We start from the raw sequence: 17,572 nt of genomic DNA, 5'->3' as shown, positions 1-17,572 counted from the left end.
CTTGAAAACAGTTTACTCAAATGGCGTCCACAGTCACTATATCTCAATCCAACAGAGAATCTTTGGGACATTTTAGAACAACAGATTTGCATTACAGGTGTGCAGCCGACATCTGCAGCAACTATGTGATTTTATCATGACAATATGGACCAAAGTCTCTGAAGTTTGCTTCCACTACCTTAATAAATCTGTGCCATGAAGAATTAAAACAGCTCTGAAGGCAAAAAAAAAGAAAAAAAAAAAAAAAAAAAGAGTCAAAGCCAGTATTAGCAATGCTTAGTGAGTGCATTTTTACTTTATTTAGATTTCTTTCTGCAGTGGAAAATGAGGAAATTCCTTTAAAATGTTTTTAAAGGAATTTACATAAATCAATGACACTAATAGCCCCAATGCTGTAGTATAAACAAGTTTGTTTTTAATTGATCAATCTCAAGCCCTTCACCTGATCTCTGATGACCCCACAGTCTCTGTTCTGTTTCTGTAAATATAGACCTGCTCTCGGGCTCATTGGTATCCTGTAATAAACTATCAGCTTTTAAAAATCAAGATCACAGGGAGTCCAAAATCCTGTTAAAGCTCACAGCAGTTCACAGCCAGAGGATATGGGTGCATTTATGTATCTATCTATTACACAGTGGTGTGCAAACTTAAAGGTTTCTGATCATAGGAAATGCAGAATTATCTGGAAAAGAAATCCTTCTGAGGTTAGCTGCTGAAACAGTAAACAGCAGCTATTAGAAATATCATCCAGAAAGCATGTCACCTTGGCTCCATCGGATTTTATTCCCAGCAGTGTCACAAAAAAAGTCTCTTGAGGCTTAACATTCATTGTTTAGTGATCTGCCCTTGGCAATACCACAAATAAAGCTTAGCAAACAATTTTATTTGCAGTCCATATTATAATTGTGTATTTTGTTCTAAAAACAAAACGGGTAGCAATAAAAAGTCTCGCACGCTCTTCACTGTGAAGTCATCATAAAAGAAAAATCAGTAAAATCAAAAACGACTTTAAAATTTATAGTGTGCTCATAAGACAATAAGGTCAGCTCCACATCCGACTGATTCCCAAGTGGTGCAAAGAGAAGCTCAGTTTTCGCAGCTTCTCAAGCGGAAGAACCAGAGGCTTTGATGGTTTCACAGAAATCCTTTTAGTGGCCACACACGGTGTCCATGGCCTGCTGGATGCTGCGGAGAGACAACAAAACAAGATTACCTTAGTATTAGATCACCAAAAAAAAAAAAAAAAAAAAAAAAATTATAATAATAATAATAAATACATACATACATACATACATATATCCACAAGAAAAAAAAAAAAAAAAGAGTGTCTTTATCACTTTTCAGTAAGAAATATGACTGATTATCAGCTATTGATTATCTGTCAAAAATGCTATTTTTAAGGACTGATGTGAAAAATTCACTTCATATGTTCCTAGAGACCAAGATGATTTATTCAAACAGCTTTCCCCTTGACAAAAACACAGCAAAACCCACTGTTAACAGACAGGAGAGTCATAAACAAACAAACAAAAAGCCACATTTAAGTGGTGCAAAGGTTTTGTACTAGTGTATAGCTACTTCTATTTACAAGAAACAAATCGACTAAAATCTGAGTTAAGATCAGCTTGAATACACACACACACACACACACACACACACACACACACACACACACACACACACACACACACACACACACACACACACACACACACACACACACACACACACACACACACACACACACACACACACACACACACCTAATCAGATGACTGACACTGAATTACAGAGAAAAAAAACCCCAAAGACAACAGAAACTCAGGTAACTCGTTACATTAAATGAGAAGTGGTCTATACCTCTCTGCAGGATATCCTCCCTCACAAAGGTTCACCAGCGCATACAGATGTCTGAGTGCGTATTCGTACTGCAAAGAAATCAAATCGTCACACGTCAGAAACGTCACCACAAGCTGTGTTTTACACGAATCTTCAAATGTTCACCAGCTTCCTCTTTTTTTCTTTTTTTATCTGATGCCCTTAAACGTCAGAAACTGTCCAGAGAAAACAAAAGAAGATTTTCAGAATAAAAGCACACAGCTGCATGAAAGCACCTGGGAAAATACTGAGTTTAAATCATGTGATTAAGGGCTTTCCCAGTCACTGAGATGACAATTAGTGTTACGGAAGTTACCGATACATAAATTAAACTGAATTGAAGTATTTCTGATCATTCACTGCCAGATGGTGTGACAACCACGATGAACAGAGAAACAATTTCAATTCAACAAGTTCAATTCTGTTTTAAAAATCCAATTAATACTAATTTTTTTTTACATGTAATTAACATATTTCTCAGTATTATTCTTTCTTTCATTATTTATTACTTTATCGAGTGATATTACTTTTAATTTACCTTATTATTTATATATTTTTTCCTCCATTTACCCTTATGCTGAACCTAAATAATCAGAGATCACAGTGGGCAATATGCTTACTGTGTGAAGCTTTTAACATGGCTTTCATAGAACTGTGAGTGGGAGTTCAAGCTTATTCTCAGAGTGTCTGGATTAGAGTCAGCTGAATGCAAAAGAGCAGATGAATGCGAGTACGATACCTGCTGATGAATAGCATGTGAAACTGGTCTGGCACTTCCCCTTTACAAGGAGAACCAGAGTCCAGGCATGAGAACGAAATTCTACTATAAGCTTGAAATGTGGCCACAATGGTGACTCATTTATTAATGGCTTTATATGAATCACAGACACTCTGTAAACTGCAATGGGATGTCCCGGGTCTGTTAAAAAGGAGCTGAAAGACTCATAGTGTGTGGCTCTACGTCAGAAACATCAGAAACTGTCCAGAGAAAACAAAAGAAGATTTTCAGAATAAAAGCACACAGCTGCATGAAAGCACCTGGGGAAAATACTGAGTTTAAATCATGTGATTAAGGGCTTTCCCAGTCACTGAGATGACAATTAGTGTTACGGAAGTTACTGATTGTAACTTTGTATTCTGGTGACGTCTTTCCCTTATAATAAGCGCCTTGAGGCAAATGCTGTTAGGATTTGGCAATACATAAATTAAACTGAATTGAATTGAAGTATTTCTGATCATTCACTGCCAGATGGTGTGACAACCACGATGAACAGAGAAACAACATTTACTGCTCAATTCTGTTTTAAAAATCCAACTAATACTGATTTTTTTACACGTAATTAACATATTTCTCAGTATTATTCAGCAAGTCAATCCAATATCTTAGTCATGTGATTTTCTTTCATCTTTTATTACTTTATTGAGTGATATTACTTTTAATTTACCTTATTATTTATATATTTTTTCCTCCATTTTCTTTTATCCTGAACCTAAATAATCAAATATCACAGTGGGCAATATGCTTACTGTGTGAAGCTTTTAACATGGCTTTCATAGAACTGTGAGTGGGAGTTCAAGCTTATTCTCAGAGTGTCTGGATTAGAGTCAGCTGAATGCAAAAGAGCTGATGAATGAGAGTATGATACCTGCTGATGAATAGCATGTGAAACTGATTTGGCACTTCCCCTTTACAAGGAGAACCAGAGTCCAGGCATGAGAGCGAAATTCTACTGTAAGCTTGAAATGTGGCCACAATGGTGACTCATTTATTAATGGCTTTATATGAATCACAGACACTCTGTAAACTGCAATGGGATGTCTCGGGTCTGTTAAAAAGGAGCTGAAAGACTCATAGTGTGTGGCTCTACCTCAGGTTTGCTCCAGTTGAAGCAGTTGTGTTTGAAGTGCTTCACTGCCGCCTTGTAGCACTGATGCTGGGAGAGGTCAGCTCTGCTGTTTACCATGTCATTGGCTTTGAACGTATTGCCGACGACTCTCTCGACCACTTTGCGCATAGTGTCGGCCATAATGTCCCTGAGCTACACAGACAAAGGTTCACACACTCTTTAATGGTAAATTGTCATCAAATGGATTTTCAGTGTACTGGCACACTGCCACAAACATTAGAAAGCTTTGTCAGTCTTTACCTTGAGGTGGGCACTGATCTCCATGAGCAAGCCCCGTGCCACACTGATGTCATTGGAGGCCATCATCTTCCTCTTCAGGATGGCCAGAGGAACGTCAGGGCTCGGGGTCAGATCCAGGTTTGTAATTGGTGGCAGGTTCATCGGAGCTGGACTGTCTGCTTTGTGATTACCCTGAAACTGTATAACTTTCATGTGGGCCAAAGTCTGTAGAGAAAGATGTACAAGCGTTAAAATAGAAGGAGGAAACAAACTTTGTTTTTTTTTCACTAACATACATGAACACATTCTGCAAGTCATTCCAACTTTAAACGAAACACTACTTCCCCCTCAAATTTCTTTAGTCTAGAACTGACAAGTGCTCATTGAAGCATTTCGTTCAGTTTGCACAGCCTTCTTGCTCTAACCTTGTTTCCGTACTGCTGGACGTGGCTCGTGTCTGTGTGGTTCTTCACAATCTTAAACTGCTGTAGCAATGTTTCTTTTCTCAGATCCTCCTGGATGCACAAAGACAGAAAAAAAAAAGTGAATGTGATAAAATGCTTCCAAAATAACAGTCACATGAAGAGTCAGTGAATTCGTTCCGTAAAATAATGTGTGGCAGTTTGACTGTCTCATGGTCAGGTTTCTGTTCTACTGTTACACACTTATGCAAAGTACTCGGGGCTGGTTAAAGACAAAAGTTCTGCTGCTACGTTTGGAGACGTTTATCACTTCCTTTTCCTGCCAATCTTAGACGTTAACCGTTTCTTCCTTTTTCATTCTCTCAGTGGATTCATGTTTCTGGATTAAATCTACATCTACACCATAATCCGATGTGCACCTCTCCCTGCAGCCTGAAGTCTAAACATTATAAGATGTGTTAAAGCCACCACACAAGATACTCTGAAGTTCAGAGTCACAATATAACAGACAACAATTACATTTTTCTTTTTAAAATATTTTTCAAAAATGAATAAATATTAGAAGCTGTGATTTGGACACAAATGAGGAAGATAATCACACACCACATCAGAGTCCTCCATCCAATTCACGCTGTACCAGTCACCCAGGTAGGTGTCCCGGTTCTCATCATAGTAGCAGGCATAAGAGGACTCCTCAGCGTTGGCTGCTGTGGTGGCATACACTGAAGAATACACAGAGATTCTCATGTTAGGAGACTTTAGTTTTACACTAGGCAGATCTAAAGGTCGCTCGCTAATCTGTTCAACAGCCTCAGAAAAATTTGAAGGTTGTAACTGAAGATCTAAACACAAATTTCAGTAACTGCTTTACACTTGGACACATCAAAAACAGACATTAATTGAAAACAATCAAAGAAGAATCTTGATCAATGTCATGTGCAGGTCCGGTTCTGTTTATCACTTGATGTCCGACACAGTAACTGTGCTTAAAGATGACCACAAGCTGGGCAGCTGACCTCAGCATTTAATGGATTCTTACAAAAGACTAAAAGTCAAAAGCAGAAGTCCTCAAACCACGGACCTGACATCTGTCTAGTCAACATAACACGTAGCGTAACGCAGGGCTGATTTAAAAAAAAAAAAAAAAAAAAAATTAAAACATGAAAAATAAAAATCACATGATCCTAGTCTGATCCCATCAAAAGCATAGACCAGCATCAGTTTCGCTCTCATCACTTGATGCTGGTTCATCATTTTTTTTTTTTTTTTTTTTTACAGGAAAGTAATTCTGCTGATAAAGTTCAACTCACCATCAACGTCAGTAGGCAGGTGGTTCATCATTGACCCCGACTCACATGCTTCAATGTAGAACACCATCTATGTGTGTGTGTGTGTGGACCAAACACAAATGTTATGACCTTACACATCAGCACAGCTACATCAACACTTTATCAACTGAATTTTAGACTGCGGGACGTGCCCACACTTGTACGGTACATATCAAACATCACCTTTTTGTATTTCTTGTTGTCGTGCATGTATGTAATGGCTGCTTGAAGGTCTTCAACATGGAGCTGCAGACAGAGAGGTGACAAATTTGCATTAACCACAATTATACACTAGTGTTTCTTAGAGCACCGTGATGGCATGCACTGCAAACATAAAAACTGATTTATCAGCAAATTAGGAGATATGTAAGGTCCCAAAACACGATTAGTTTACTTGGTGAGGATGTCTTCCTGGTTTGACAAGTTAAACACTAACAATGCTGATTGCAATGATAATGTTAATGTTCAAATTGTGTTAACCATTTGTGTTTGACCTCAATGCGGCGACTGCTATCTTTTCATAATATTCCATCTAATAATTAGATATTTCACCAAATTGCAAAAAACAAAAAAAACCCCAACCCAGACATATCAAAGTGATTGTGAAGCAATAAGGCTCTTTGTGAATCTGGTGTAACCTGTTTGTGGTTGTTGCAGTGCCAGGAAGTTAAAAAAAAACAAAAAGGTACTCACCTCATCGGCGGGAAATGCCAGAATACCAGGTGCTCCGTGATCGGTGAAGTAAACAAACACATGATCATTGGGTCCACTGCCAGGAAAATGAGAACAAAGTTAACAGGGACAAAAAAAAAAAAAGTATATAAACCAGATTTATTGTTGTTTGGCCACGCGCTCGTTACTTCCTGTCTTTTTTAACCACTTACCTCTTCAGCACTTTTCCAGAGCCACCTTTGACTTTTGAGGCATCACCCTTCAACACTGCCAGGAAGTTTTCTGGGGTAACATCCTGCAATAACAGACACATCAACCCACAAAGTTTGCTTTCAGCAGAGAAGCCTCTTCAAACAATCGTCTGGAAAATATTGAAATCAGTTGATCTTTTATAGAAATGCACTGAAGCACTCACTTCCCCGATGTAGTCTTTAGGAACTCCCTTGTACACATCACTGCCATTTGGTCTATTGATCAGTATCCCAGGGGTAGGATTCCTGGAAGAAAAACATGATTCAGACACACAGAAGGAAGTGCAAATAGCTGATAAAACACTTTGTGAGATAAAAGGGAAACAGATGGATAACAATGATTCACTCATCTGGTGACAGAGCCACAAAACAATATGACACCACAGATGTTAAAATAAATCAATGAATAACATTTATAGTGAAATGTTATGGTATACATATCTGCGCACAGATACGTATAGTTTGTCTTTCTTTTTTACAATTCTGTAGCTAGATATTTATTAACCAGATGCTCAGTCTGTGATTACAATGGCAGTGATACAAGCGCGTGACACGGATATTAAAATTTTTTTTTTTTTTTTTTTTTTTAAATCCCATATTGCATAATGTCTCTCAAACTCTCAAAAAACAAAGCAGACTGACATTCATGGAACATTTTAAGGTGTGGGAACAGTTAACAATAACAGCATTACTCAGCGTGCATCGTGCCTGTCAACTTGAATAAACATGTCTACACATGGGTTATGATCCAAAATAACCAAAAAAATAAGGAACATATGTCTCCCATTTTATCAGAAAGTTCTATCAAAAACTTTACTAAATGTCTGAAATGAACCTGAAAGAATGACTCGATTGACTGCCCGGTAAACTTCAAGCAAAACACAGTGAAAAGTCTTTGTTGTAAACAGCTGCTAATATATTAAAGTATCTCTAATTAAAGTAACAGCTAACTGCATGTGCAAGTCGGCTGGCACTGAAATTTAAGTAGCACAGGCCAACTCTATCAAATCACTGCTAAAGCTGGGTTTTACATTGCATCCCACTATGTAACTGCCATTGTGATTCCCGCAACCAACACATCTCCTTACATTACCCCTCCTCTGCCAGTAACATAACTCCGAGACTATTTCTATGGAAGCACCTTCCTCGTGACTCCTCTCAGCACGACTCATTCACTCAACATGTTTTTCTGAGCGATGCAGGGCCCTGCAACACAGTGACAGGAGGAATGCCAATGCAGCTTTTTGATCTGATTGGGAAATTCCTGCGAAAACCCTGAAACCCACCACTATCTCCAAAGATGATGCCAGCAGACTGTTAGTTTTCCATGAGATAGACTAAAGATGTTCCATCAGAATCAAAAAAGACAAAGACAAAAAAGTAATGACTGACAATACAACTATTTTTATTTTTTGAAAAAGTAGATCCAAGAGTAATTTAATCTTCTGAGCATTTTTAAACATCAAGAATTCATTCATTAAAAAACAAATCCTGTTGTTCAGTGTCTACAATGGTTGCTCTGATTTGTTTGTTTATGTCAGTCAGTCACCAAAGCTGAAGGCCATTTAAGGTAATTTAGCAAACAACTGGATTGTCAGCAGTTACTTTTTGTCTTTGTCTTTTGTGATCCTGATGAAACAGTGTTAGTCGGTCTTTACAGGGAGGAAATTCACAGTTTGACACCATAGAGAGCTGGGGAAAGTCTCCAGCTTTAGGTTCCTAGGAGTCACCATCACAGAGTGCCTTTCCTAAGCCAGACTCCTCCAAAAACCTGCTTAACAACTTCTATAGATGCATCCTCACAATCTCCGGCTCATCTTTAGCCTACTCACTGTGCAAAGAGTGAAGGGGAAATCCACAAAGACTCTGAAGGTGCTTCAAAGCTATCCTCACACAGAGACTTGAAGATTATTTCAGGCTTCTTGCTGAACATAGCTGTCAAATGACTTTATAACCCTACTGTGATATATTCTCCTGCTCAATTCCACATGTTTATGCTCCTCAGGAATATATGGATACATTTATACGTTATATATTTAGTAACTCATGTAAAGTGCATTATCCTATTTTTTTCAAATCCACCCTAAGATATATACATTACACATATTTATATACAAGTAGTTTATAATATCTCATATTCAGTGCTAACGTACAATATTCTTGTGTATACGTGTATTTGTATGTATATATACACAAACACAGCAGATACACGTGTCAGTATATTTATCTGTTATGTAAATGTAATGCAGCATGTGAGATAGTAAAGCTAGACTTTTGTTATGGATGCATAATGACAGCAGAGACTCTTGAATTTGAGTCAGATGTAACAGGGCCTACAAACAGCCTTTTCTGGCTTAAGATTGAGTTTTTGTGTGCTATATCTTACTAATAGTTAATAGCCTACTAAGGTCAACAGCTACTAAAATTAGGATGAGTTTGTGTCAAACATTTTAAGGAAAGAAGAAGTATGAACAAGCAGAGAAACAAAAGTGCCAACTCACTGTTCATTTTCAGCCAAATCATCGTACATCATGACCACAATCTGCTCGTCGGGGATGCCATTCCTGTGGACAATCTGGTAGGCATGGCAAGCATCGGCCTGAGCGAGCAGGAGAGCAAAAGATTCGGAGGTCAGTTCCACATTATCACAGTATGCAGCCTTTTAAGCAGCGGGAGGAGCACTTGGAAAACATGCATTAGGGAGGGGAAGTTAGCTTATCAGAGCTTAAAGCGGTGCTTATCAAAAACCATGAGAGAAAACTATCGAGTCATGCACAGCTCGCACGGTGGTCGCAGTTTCACCTGGTGCCTGTAGTTGTACCAGCCGTTGGAGCCAGCCACAATAAGCACCCAGTGTTTTCCGCCACTGTTTTCCTCTTCCTGGGTGGGAAACCCAATAACGAGTCCGGCTGTCAGACCAAGCAGGGCGAATAGGACGGACCGACACATCTCCTCGCTTTCTGTGGGATTCCTGGATGGATGACAGTAGGGAAAAATATTCAGATCCTCTTCTAGATTTCAGCTATGTTTACCGAGGTGGCAACAAACACGGAAACGTCTCACCTGATAATTCTGGGAAGCTAACTAGCCATCAGTAGCACAACAAGCTTCGCAAAACATGGACTTTTAAAAAAACACTCGGAGTGAGTTAAAGCTATTAAGACACACCGCTCAGTCCTAGAAGTTTTAAAGGAAGACAAAAACATATTTTATTACCTTTTCTTTGCGTTGTTAGACGAGGAAGGGGGCAACAACCGACTACACTCAAATCCTCAGCGGCACTCCAGTTATATTTAATGTCGGGGGGCAAAACAGTTGGCATCGTCTTCTACGGGAGCCAATCAGAGTGCTCTGGGGCGGGGCTAATCATGTGAGTAAGGTAACAGCTCTCCGTCATGTGACACTATTATGTTATAAGGCTATAACACAAGTATAAATGCATTTATGTTTTGGATGTAATTTCAAAACACCATAATCTCCTTGGACATCGGTTTTTGTTATTATTTTTTATTATATTTTAATTTGGTTTTGAGGTAATTTTGTGTTTCCTTTTGAATGATCACCTCTACTTCTTTGTCGTATTTTCTCTCTGTGGTTACTATCTCTTTCACTTCATTTTAATCACCCTTTTATATACTACAGCAAAACCATAAATATAAAATTCAATCCACGTGCTGATCACAAGTTTGATTTTATGCTTACTGACACAATTATGACTGCTCAGCTTCTGCTTAAAAGTGGGAATTTTACCCCATATTTTCCATATATGGGGTATAATGTTAGACTCAGGCTTGTTGCAGCCCGTCATTAAGGTTGGAAGAGCAGGTAGGTGGGCTTGTTTTCACAGTTAAAGCGGTGCCCTTAACATTATCAAATTAGTGAAATCACCGCTCTTTAACATCAGAGATCCAAATGAAGAAGAAAAAAAAACTTTCTGAAAGAATGATTTTAACCCATACAATTCTATCAAGCTTCAAATATTTCCTATGACCACCTTTGTTCTTCAACAACCAAAGCTCTCTTATTGTAATTTCTTATAAGTAGTATTCAGGAATAGTTATCCAGGCAACTTGAATATGGAACGCCAGGACTGATATAATGAATTAATTCAAAGCTCTTCTTTTGATGTTGCTGCCTAGATGATACCACACTGCTCCAGTAATGTTGAGGTTTGGACTCTAAGGATGTCAGTGTATGACATCGCTCCACAGCACCTGTTCCCACTGATTTTCAGTTTAGTTCTTGTTTAATTTGGCATACCACAGCCTTTTCTGCCTGTGCCTTAAGAATGGCTCCTTGACAGCCATCCTTCTATTGATGAGGCTTCAGTGAACTGAATAAACAGAAGAGCTCTCCCTCAGGGCCTGTGTTAGATCTTTGCTGGATAACCCCCCCCCCCCTCCCCCCATTTATTAAAGACATCACTTTCTGACACTGTTCATCTGCTGCAAATATATTTTTTAAGACTGTAGGTAAAGGAAGAGCTGGCAATTTTGTTAGATTTTTTTAAAATGAACTGCACACCATAAAATATGCTAATTGTAAGCAAACAGGTTTTTGGAAATCACCTTGTTGGTGCAAAAACACTATTTTATCTTTGTCCAACTGCATTTCCTTTGGCAATTTTCATAGATTCAGGTAAAGAAATGGGAACAAAATCTGCTTTTGTGACAGGCTGACAGTCTCAAAGCGTACAAAGACAGAATTTAAAATTGGTTCTTTGTCAAGATGTCCGTTATTTGTAAACAAGACTAGTTTCAGCCTTTAAATTAGGTGCCATTTTTATGCTTGAATGATTTATGTAAAATACTGATCTGAAAATGGTCAAGAACAAGGATTGGACTGAAAATAATGAGTGAGTTTCACAGAGTGAAAAAGCAGCCAATGTCCAAATGAAAAACTTGAAAATGAAAAAAGAAAGTCTGTCTCCTTGGAAACAAAATATAAAAGATATGATTGGTGGGTTGAAACTTTTGCATGGCACAGAACAATTAGCAAAGCAGAAGAGAGCTACTTTAATGATAAAGTTGTTTAGGTTGTTCTTTTGAAAATAACCTCATGAATAAAATCATTCAGAGTATCAAAGACAGCAATAAATCAAACTTTTATTTCTCCATATAGAAAAGAATTAAGTTAAATAGAGAAACAGTCCACTGAAATTGCGGCATCTCATTTTCAACCAATGGTCCTTTGTACATTAATCTTTGTCCCAAAATGAAAAAAAAAAAAAGATGTAACAAAGTGTAAATACCGTATTCACAGTAATAAATATTGAAAACAAAATCTTTTATACATTGACATTATATATATATATTTGTGTAAATATATATAGATATAGATATAATCATATACAGTAAAAAGTTATTTTCAAGTTTATCAAACATAAAATATTAAAATAAAAATGGCCAAAAACAGAATAATGATTGCATTTTTCTTTCCATTCCCAAGGCATCTGTAACCATGGCCATTCAGAATCTGTAATAAATAAAATGTGAATTTATCTAAAGATTGTAGTCCATCACTGTAAATTAAAAAAAAATATATAGTGCAAGTTCTTTTTTTCTTAGGCGTAAATTAATCTTGCAAATTTCAAACTAATCCAAACGGAATGACAACAATGAAACAGAGGGTGTTGAGGACAACATCGAGTCTCTGACTTCTGTCAGTTCTGCACCACAACTTTCTTTGTAGTCTTGGCAGCAAAAAACAAAAAATAAAAAACATAAGGATTTCACATGTATGAATCCATAGCAGATATTCAATAAACTTATTTGGCAAATAGAGGACAAACAAGAAAGAAGAAAGAGCTCCACGAGCTCCTTACACTCAGCTCTGTCAGGATTTCCAAAAGAAAAAAAGAAAAGGAAATGCATAGAAATTAATTACCAGTAGCAAGAACTAACTTAAGAGTTGTTTACTGTCATGCAGCATTTCTGAGACGCAAAGCAAGGCAGATAGTGTGGATGTGAGTGTCGATGAAAGCATTGGATAAATGTATACTCTGCCTGTGCTTGCACATTTCCCTGGCTTCCTTTCCCCCTCAGCAGTAAGGAACGGGGGAGGGGGGAGAGCTCCCATTTCCTGTTTGTCTCCAGCCTCCTGTTAAAAGCCAGAAGAAGGTCTGACTTCATCTCCACGCAAGCGCGCAGGGGTATATGTGTGCGTGCAAGTGTCTGTTTGTGTTTGTGTGCTTGCTTATCCTCAAACCTCTGCACCCAACTCAATGACCCCAGTCTCAATAATGGGCACTAGCTTATCTTCCACCTGTACCAGCAGGATGGTTTTGTCTATATGGGAGCGATTGGCTGGGTCTCGGCTACAAGGCACCCACCGGTGAATCACCTGCAGGGGGCAATAGAAGAAACATCCAATAAAATTTATGAAGCATTTATGACAGAACAAGTAGGTCAGAAAGGGTGTTACAGGGCAAAAAAATAGGTCATGTGCAAGCATGATAATAACTGCTAAATCACATTTATAGCACCAGAGGTGAGTGGGTGTGTAAAATGAGTGTATGAGGCAAACTATAGCCACATATTTACATGACCTAGAGTTTACTTCATCTGTGTGTGAAAATAAGTAAAGGTGCTGATTTGGTAACATCTGTGAGAACACACTTACATGCCCTTCCATGCCCTCTAAAGGGCTCCAGTCTCTCCAGCAGGTCCTTCCTGCTCTCAGTCTCATGGTTTCGTCTGGCCACTGCAGCTCTTTCCGCTTCGATAAGTTAATGTTCTCCAGCACCAGACTCACGTCCACAATCTGAGGTGAAGACACGGACCGACAGTGTGTAAAAACTTATGCAACCACAAAGGAACTGAGGGCTTTTACTAGAAAGAAATCACTGACACTGCACGCACAAACAAACACACAAAGGATAAAGTGGAGAACAATAAAAAATAAAAATAGTTATATCAGGACTTTTTTTGCTGTTGTGGATACACAGAACAGAGTATTTACAAACCTGCACTCTGTAGGAGATGTCATCTCTCCGTACTGTGGAGACAGTGGGGTTGTGTTGCTGTAGGTGTTGATGATGGTGATGGTGCTGGCTGAGGGGGTCTGTCACAGTGTTGCAGAGGCCATCATTGCCCAGTAGGCCAACCAGTGTGTGGCGTTTGCAGGGAGGTATGCTGTGGCTGGAGAGGGAGGCCGAAGGGCCAGCGGGATCAGAGGTGGAGCCCAGCCGGAGCTGCAGAGATGTAGGGAGCGTGCGTAGAGACAGCTGGCTGGTAGAGGAACGTCGACAGGGCTCCAGGCCGGTGGTGGAGGTGCGAAGCGAGGAGTGGCGGCTGCTGCCATAGCGGTATGATGACGAATGGCTCGCCACGGAGGCCCGGGCGGGAGAGTGCCGCACCAAACCCGACTGAACCGACTGGGAACTTTGACTGGTGCCTGGACACAAAGGGGAGAATTGGTTAGTTTTCATACTATGCTGTTAAAGGCAAAATGTGACAGAGGAGCAGTAGTTCTCACCCAGAGTATGTGGCTGGTATGAGTGAGGAGGGGGAGGTCCTGAGGTGCCCCCCTGAGATATTGAGCTCTGCTGAGAGTCGCCACCTGTCCCATTCCCACTGCCGCAGGACAAACCCCCTGCATCTGAATCCTCGATATTTCCGCCACTATTACAGCCTGCACCACAACCTTTCCGTAATCTGACAAGAGAAATCTTCACATTAATCTCAACGCAGATCCAAAATATACAGAAGAAATACTCAACAGAGAAGAACAACACAATAGGAAATCCAGCAAACCTGTGCCAGGTGCTGACAATAAAGTTGCGGATGTTTCCGATGCTGATGGGACCTCCCAGGATGTGTCCGAGCTGCGGGTGTGAGTTGCAGTAGGAGGTTGTCAGCGGGGATACGTAGATTGGATATCCAATAGGCTGGTCGCAAGAAGAGTTGATCATGTTACGCAGAGCCTGCTTGGCGTTCTGGATACTCCCACGCTCTGGATTTCTATTTCTCAGGAACACTAACTCCTGCTGCTGCCCTGCCCAAAGTCCTCGGACACATTCTTTATTTACCTGCAGCAAAATTCACAAGTTTGCATTAAATAACCCGGCTTAGAGTGAGTATCATTAAACCGTTCTGTGCAGTCTGTTGACTCTGTTGCAGACCCACCTTGATAACCCGGAAGCTGAGGTATCGCCTATTGAGCATTATAATTTTATACTCGTTGGTTCCTTCGTCCAGGACGTGGCGCAGAGCTAGGAGCGACGGAGCGTTTGACAGAACGGCACTCCTCCAGGCAGGGTCCCCTTCGTGAGCGATGACCAGGTTCTGCTGGTGAGAGGAGATGGCCTCGAAAAGAACTGCTGGCTCATCGTACTCGTCGGGGGACGTGAAGTGGTCCTGAGAGGGAAAAAAAAAAAGTTGAGAAGATAAAGTTGAGTATAGGGTTTAGGACAGTTTTTGTCTCAGTAGGGGGCTCAGTGGGGCCACATTCAGGGTCTCACCTGGTGTAGTTTGAGAGAGATTCGGATACCAGGCACCACAACTTTCCTGAGCAGTTCCATGTCTGCAAAGATCCACTCATCTCGCACTGAAGAGATGCGAAAATCTCCTTTAAAAAGAGCATGAAGTCCATAAAGGAAAGACTCCAGATTGCTGTGATGAAAAGAAGAAGAAGAAGAAGAAGAAGAAGGAAAAAAAAAAGATTAGTCGGTACTCTTTATCTGGCTCACACAGACAGAGAGAAAATAGGAAAAGACAATGAGTGCATTTATGCTTAGAAAGATGTGCTTTTGAAAGCTAAACAGGAAAACTACAGGAACAATTGTCACAACAAGTCAACCTCCTGTTACTGTTTACTCTCAGTTCATGACACATTTGAACTCCTTCACTCACAATACAATAACAATTACTAAATAACCTGGACATATGATGGGCTGCAGTTCCCAGAGCTCTCCTTCCCAGCACGCACAGTCCAAAGCAGAGCAGCACCAGAGGTGAGTCTTTCTCACTGTCCAGTGGCTACAATCCAAGCAAAACATGAAAGATTTTAGAGGGCAGCTTTTATCTCCAAATACAGATATTTGCAACATGTCTCTGTGATCCCCCACATAGTTTTTTATTTAAAAAAAAAAAAACAACCCCCCATATCATCTGACAACAACTGACGCAAATACAGGACCCCTTTGGGCAGTAACAAGATGCAATGACTTTTTAAAGAGTGATTAAAATCAAACTGCTCAAGGGATTTAAAGTCTTTGAAGATCTTAAGTTGCCACTGTCATGCTATTAGAATATTTTTTTATTTATTGTGACAATGCAATGAAATATGCTTTGCTTGTACAGCTGGGGGGAAAAAAGACCAATAGCCTGCTGCAATTTGGGGGACAATAACTGTTCCACAAGCAGAATTGAAGGCCTTATTACCTTGGCCCTTCGGGAGTTGCAGTACTGGATCCAGCCCAGATAGACACCACAGAAACTGTCCCTGGAGATGCCCGCAAGCCGGTGGTCATAGTCCTCATCAATGTTGGGATTGAAAGTGGGATCCAGATCGACATAGTTCCTCTCTCCACATCCCCGCAGGCCATCTTTCATGGTCTCATTGGCCAGCCATTCCTCCAGTTTAGGAGAAGCAACTACATAGTAGATGATACCCTGAGCACAGAAAGGGATGATGCATTTAGAACTTTTAGAAATCCCACACTGCACTAAAACATTCTTCTCTCGTGTCATCCCACAAACCTTGACATAGTAGGTGGTGAGGATGCGGCGTAGATCGAACACCTGCAGCATGGAGGCAGCGCTGTTATCAGTGATGCTGTAGCCCTCCAGAACATATTTGGTGACCAGCACCTCCCACGCCAGCCAGCGCTGCCCAAAGGCAGCATTAAAGGATAGGATGTGAGGGAGATGGCCTGGCTCGCAGCAGCAGCAGCCCTCATCTTCCTCCACCCCTTCAGTGATGGCTTCGACTTCCCTCTGTTGGCAGTAAGTTCCTGTGGAGGAAAAGTCAGCATGTTATTGATGCTGTGTGGGACACAGGTCCGTTCCAGTTCAGTCCGGTAAAGTGCAACGAGTGAGAGAATCGTGATTATCATTAATAGTTCAACCTATAATTTTCTGTTAACTAACTCGTTGATTAATCACTTTATCATTGGAGCTTTAATCCAATAAACCGGCAGAAGGAAGATGCTCTGTAATAAACACAAAGCTGCTGACAGAAACTGGTGATGAGTGTCATGCTTTGGGGTGTGCCTCCAATTCTATAAAACGTTTACTCCGTCACATGTTCTCAGCTAATGTTTCAGCAGGTTTATTTGCAGCACAAAGCTTCAGGCTGAATAAAACAAAGTCACGCTGATGATAAAGCACGACCAGGTGTGTTTGGGAAGGAGATAAGAATGACTAAACAAATACAGTGGAATGCCACTGATGAAATATCTCAAGTAGTACTTGTAAATAATTCTCAGGGTTTAGTTTGACCTCCTTAAAAAAAAAAGAAACAAAAAACAAAACAAGTGCACAAATATGAATGGAGATTGAAACTGGAGATCTATGAAATGCCAAACACACTTGAAAGCCAATACGTGTCACATTTATTTTGCTCTATGGCAGATCTACGATGGGAACTGGCTTCACAATTTTAAAGTTAACTTTGTGCTGCTACACTACATGGACAAACATACTGGGCCACCTACACATTACTCCTACAGGAAGTGTTTGGCCTTGGAAACTCATGTCATGAAGCTCCTTGTCCACAGTTTTCATGCTGATCGTAATGGAAGAGGAGGTTTGGAGCTCTGCAGTTACTGAGTCAGCACAGCGTTTGCAACTTTTACACATTACATGCCTCAGCGACCCCACCCTGTAACTTCATGTCATCAATTCATGGCTGAGTTGCTGTGGTTCTTGCACCGTTCCCCTTTGCAATAATAC

General features: G+C 40.1%; 2 protein-coding genes across 8 annotated transcripts in view; both read right to left on the bottom strand.

Moving 5' to 3' along the window:
- Nucleotides 1–266: 266 nt before the first annotated feature.
- On the bottom strand, nucleotides 267–10,014 carry lgmn (legumain). The gene is made up of 14 exons (XM_085257357.1): nucleotides 9,894–10,014; nucleotides 9,480–9,648; nucleotides 9,179–9,276; nucleotides 6,842–6,923; nucleotides 6,639–6,721; nucleotides 6,448–6,523; nucleotides 5,938–6,000; nucleotides 5,737–5,803; nucleotides 5,030–5,148; nucleotides 4,430–4,519; nucleotides 4,026–4,229; nucleotides 3,747–3,917; nucleotides 1,861–1,928; nucleotides 267–1,185 (listed from the first exon to the last, which is right to left on the bottom strand). The coding sequence occupies exons 2-14, from the start codon at nucleotides 9,624–9,626 to the stop codon at nucleotides 1,149–1,151; spliced, it is 1,305 nt and encodes a 434-aa protein (XP_085113483.1). The 5' UTR covers nucleotides 9,627–9,648; nucleotides 9,894–10,014; the 3' UTR covers nucleotides 267–1,148.
- A 1,748-nt stretch (nucleotides 10,015–11,762) lies between these two features.
- pcnx1 (pecanex 1) overlaps nucleotides 11,763–17,572 on the bottom strand; it is a 37,434-nt gene continuing 31,624 nt past the window's right edge. For 4 of the 7 annotated variants that reach the window (XM_085256312.1, XM_085256313.1, XM_085256314.1 and 1 more), the window contains exons 27-37: nucleotides 16,379–16,632; nucleotides 16,061–16,291; nucleotides 15,555–15,655; nucleotides 15,139–15,289; nucleotides 14,804–15,034; nucleotides 14,432–14,706; nucleotides 14,154–14,332; nucleotides 13,642–14,072; nucleotides 13,299–13,439; nucleotides 12,885–13,019; nucleotides 11,763–12,776 (exon numbers count right to left, since the gene is read on the bottom strand). In XM_085256312.1, the coding sequence (XP_085112438.1) occupies nucleotides 12,576–12,776; nucleotides 12,885–13,019; nucleotides 13,299–13,439; nucleotides 13,642–14,072; nucleotides 14,154–14,332; nucleotides 14,432–14,706; nucleotides 14,804–15,034; nucleotides 15,139–15,289; nucleotides 15,555–15,655; nucleotides 16,061–16,291; nucleotides 16,379–16,632 (2,330 nt within the window). In that variant the 3' untranslated portion in view covers nucleotides 11,763–12,575. Of the gene's footprint in view, nucleotides 13,020–13,298; nucleotides 13,440–13,641; nucleotides 14,073–14,153; nucleotides 14,707–14,803; nucleotides 15,035–15,138; nucleotides 15,290–15,554; nucleotides 15,656–16,060; nucleotides 16,292–16,378; nucleotides 16,633–17,572 lie in introns of all 7 variants that reach the window. The other 3 variants (XM_085256318.1, XM_085256319.1, XM_085256316.1) reach the window with 2 other exon arrangements.

This window comes from Mchenga conophoros, linkage group LG19, assembly GCF_057382185.1.
Source record: "Mchenga conophoros isolate Kocher_MC1m ecotype Shallow Benthic linkage group LG19, M_conophoros_male_GT1.1, whole genome shotgun sequence".
Lineage (NCBI taxonomy): Eukaryota > Metazoa > Chordata > Actinopteri > Cichliformes > Cichlidae > Mchenga > Mchenga conophoros.
Note: the sequence above shows the minus strand (reverse complement) of the source record. Positions and strands in the feature narration are given on the sequence as shown.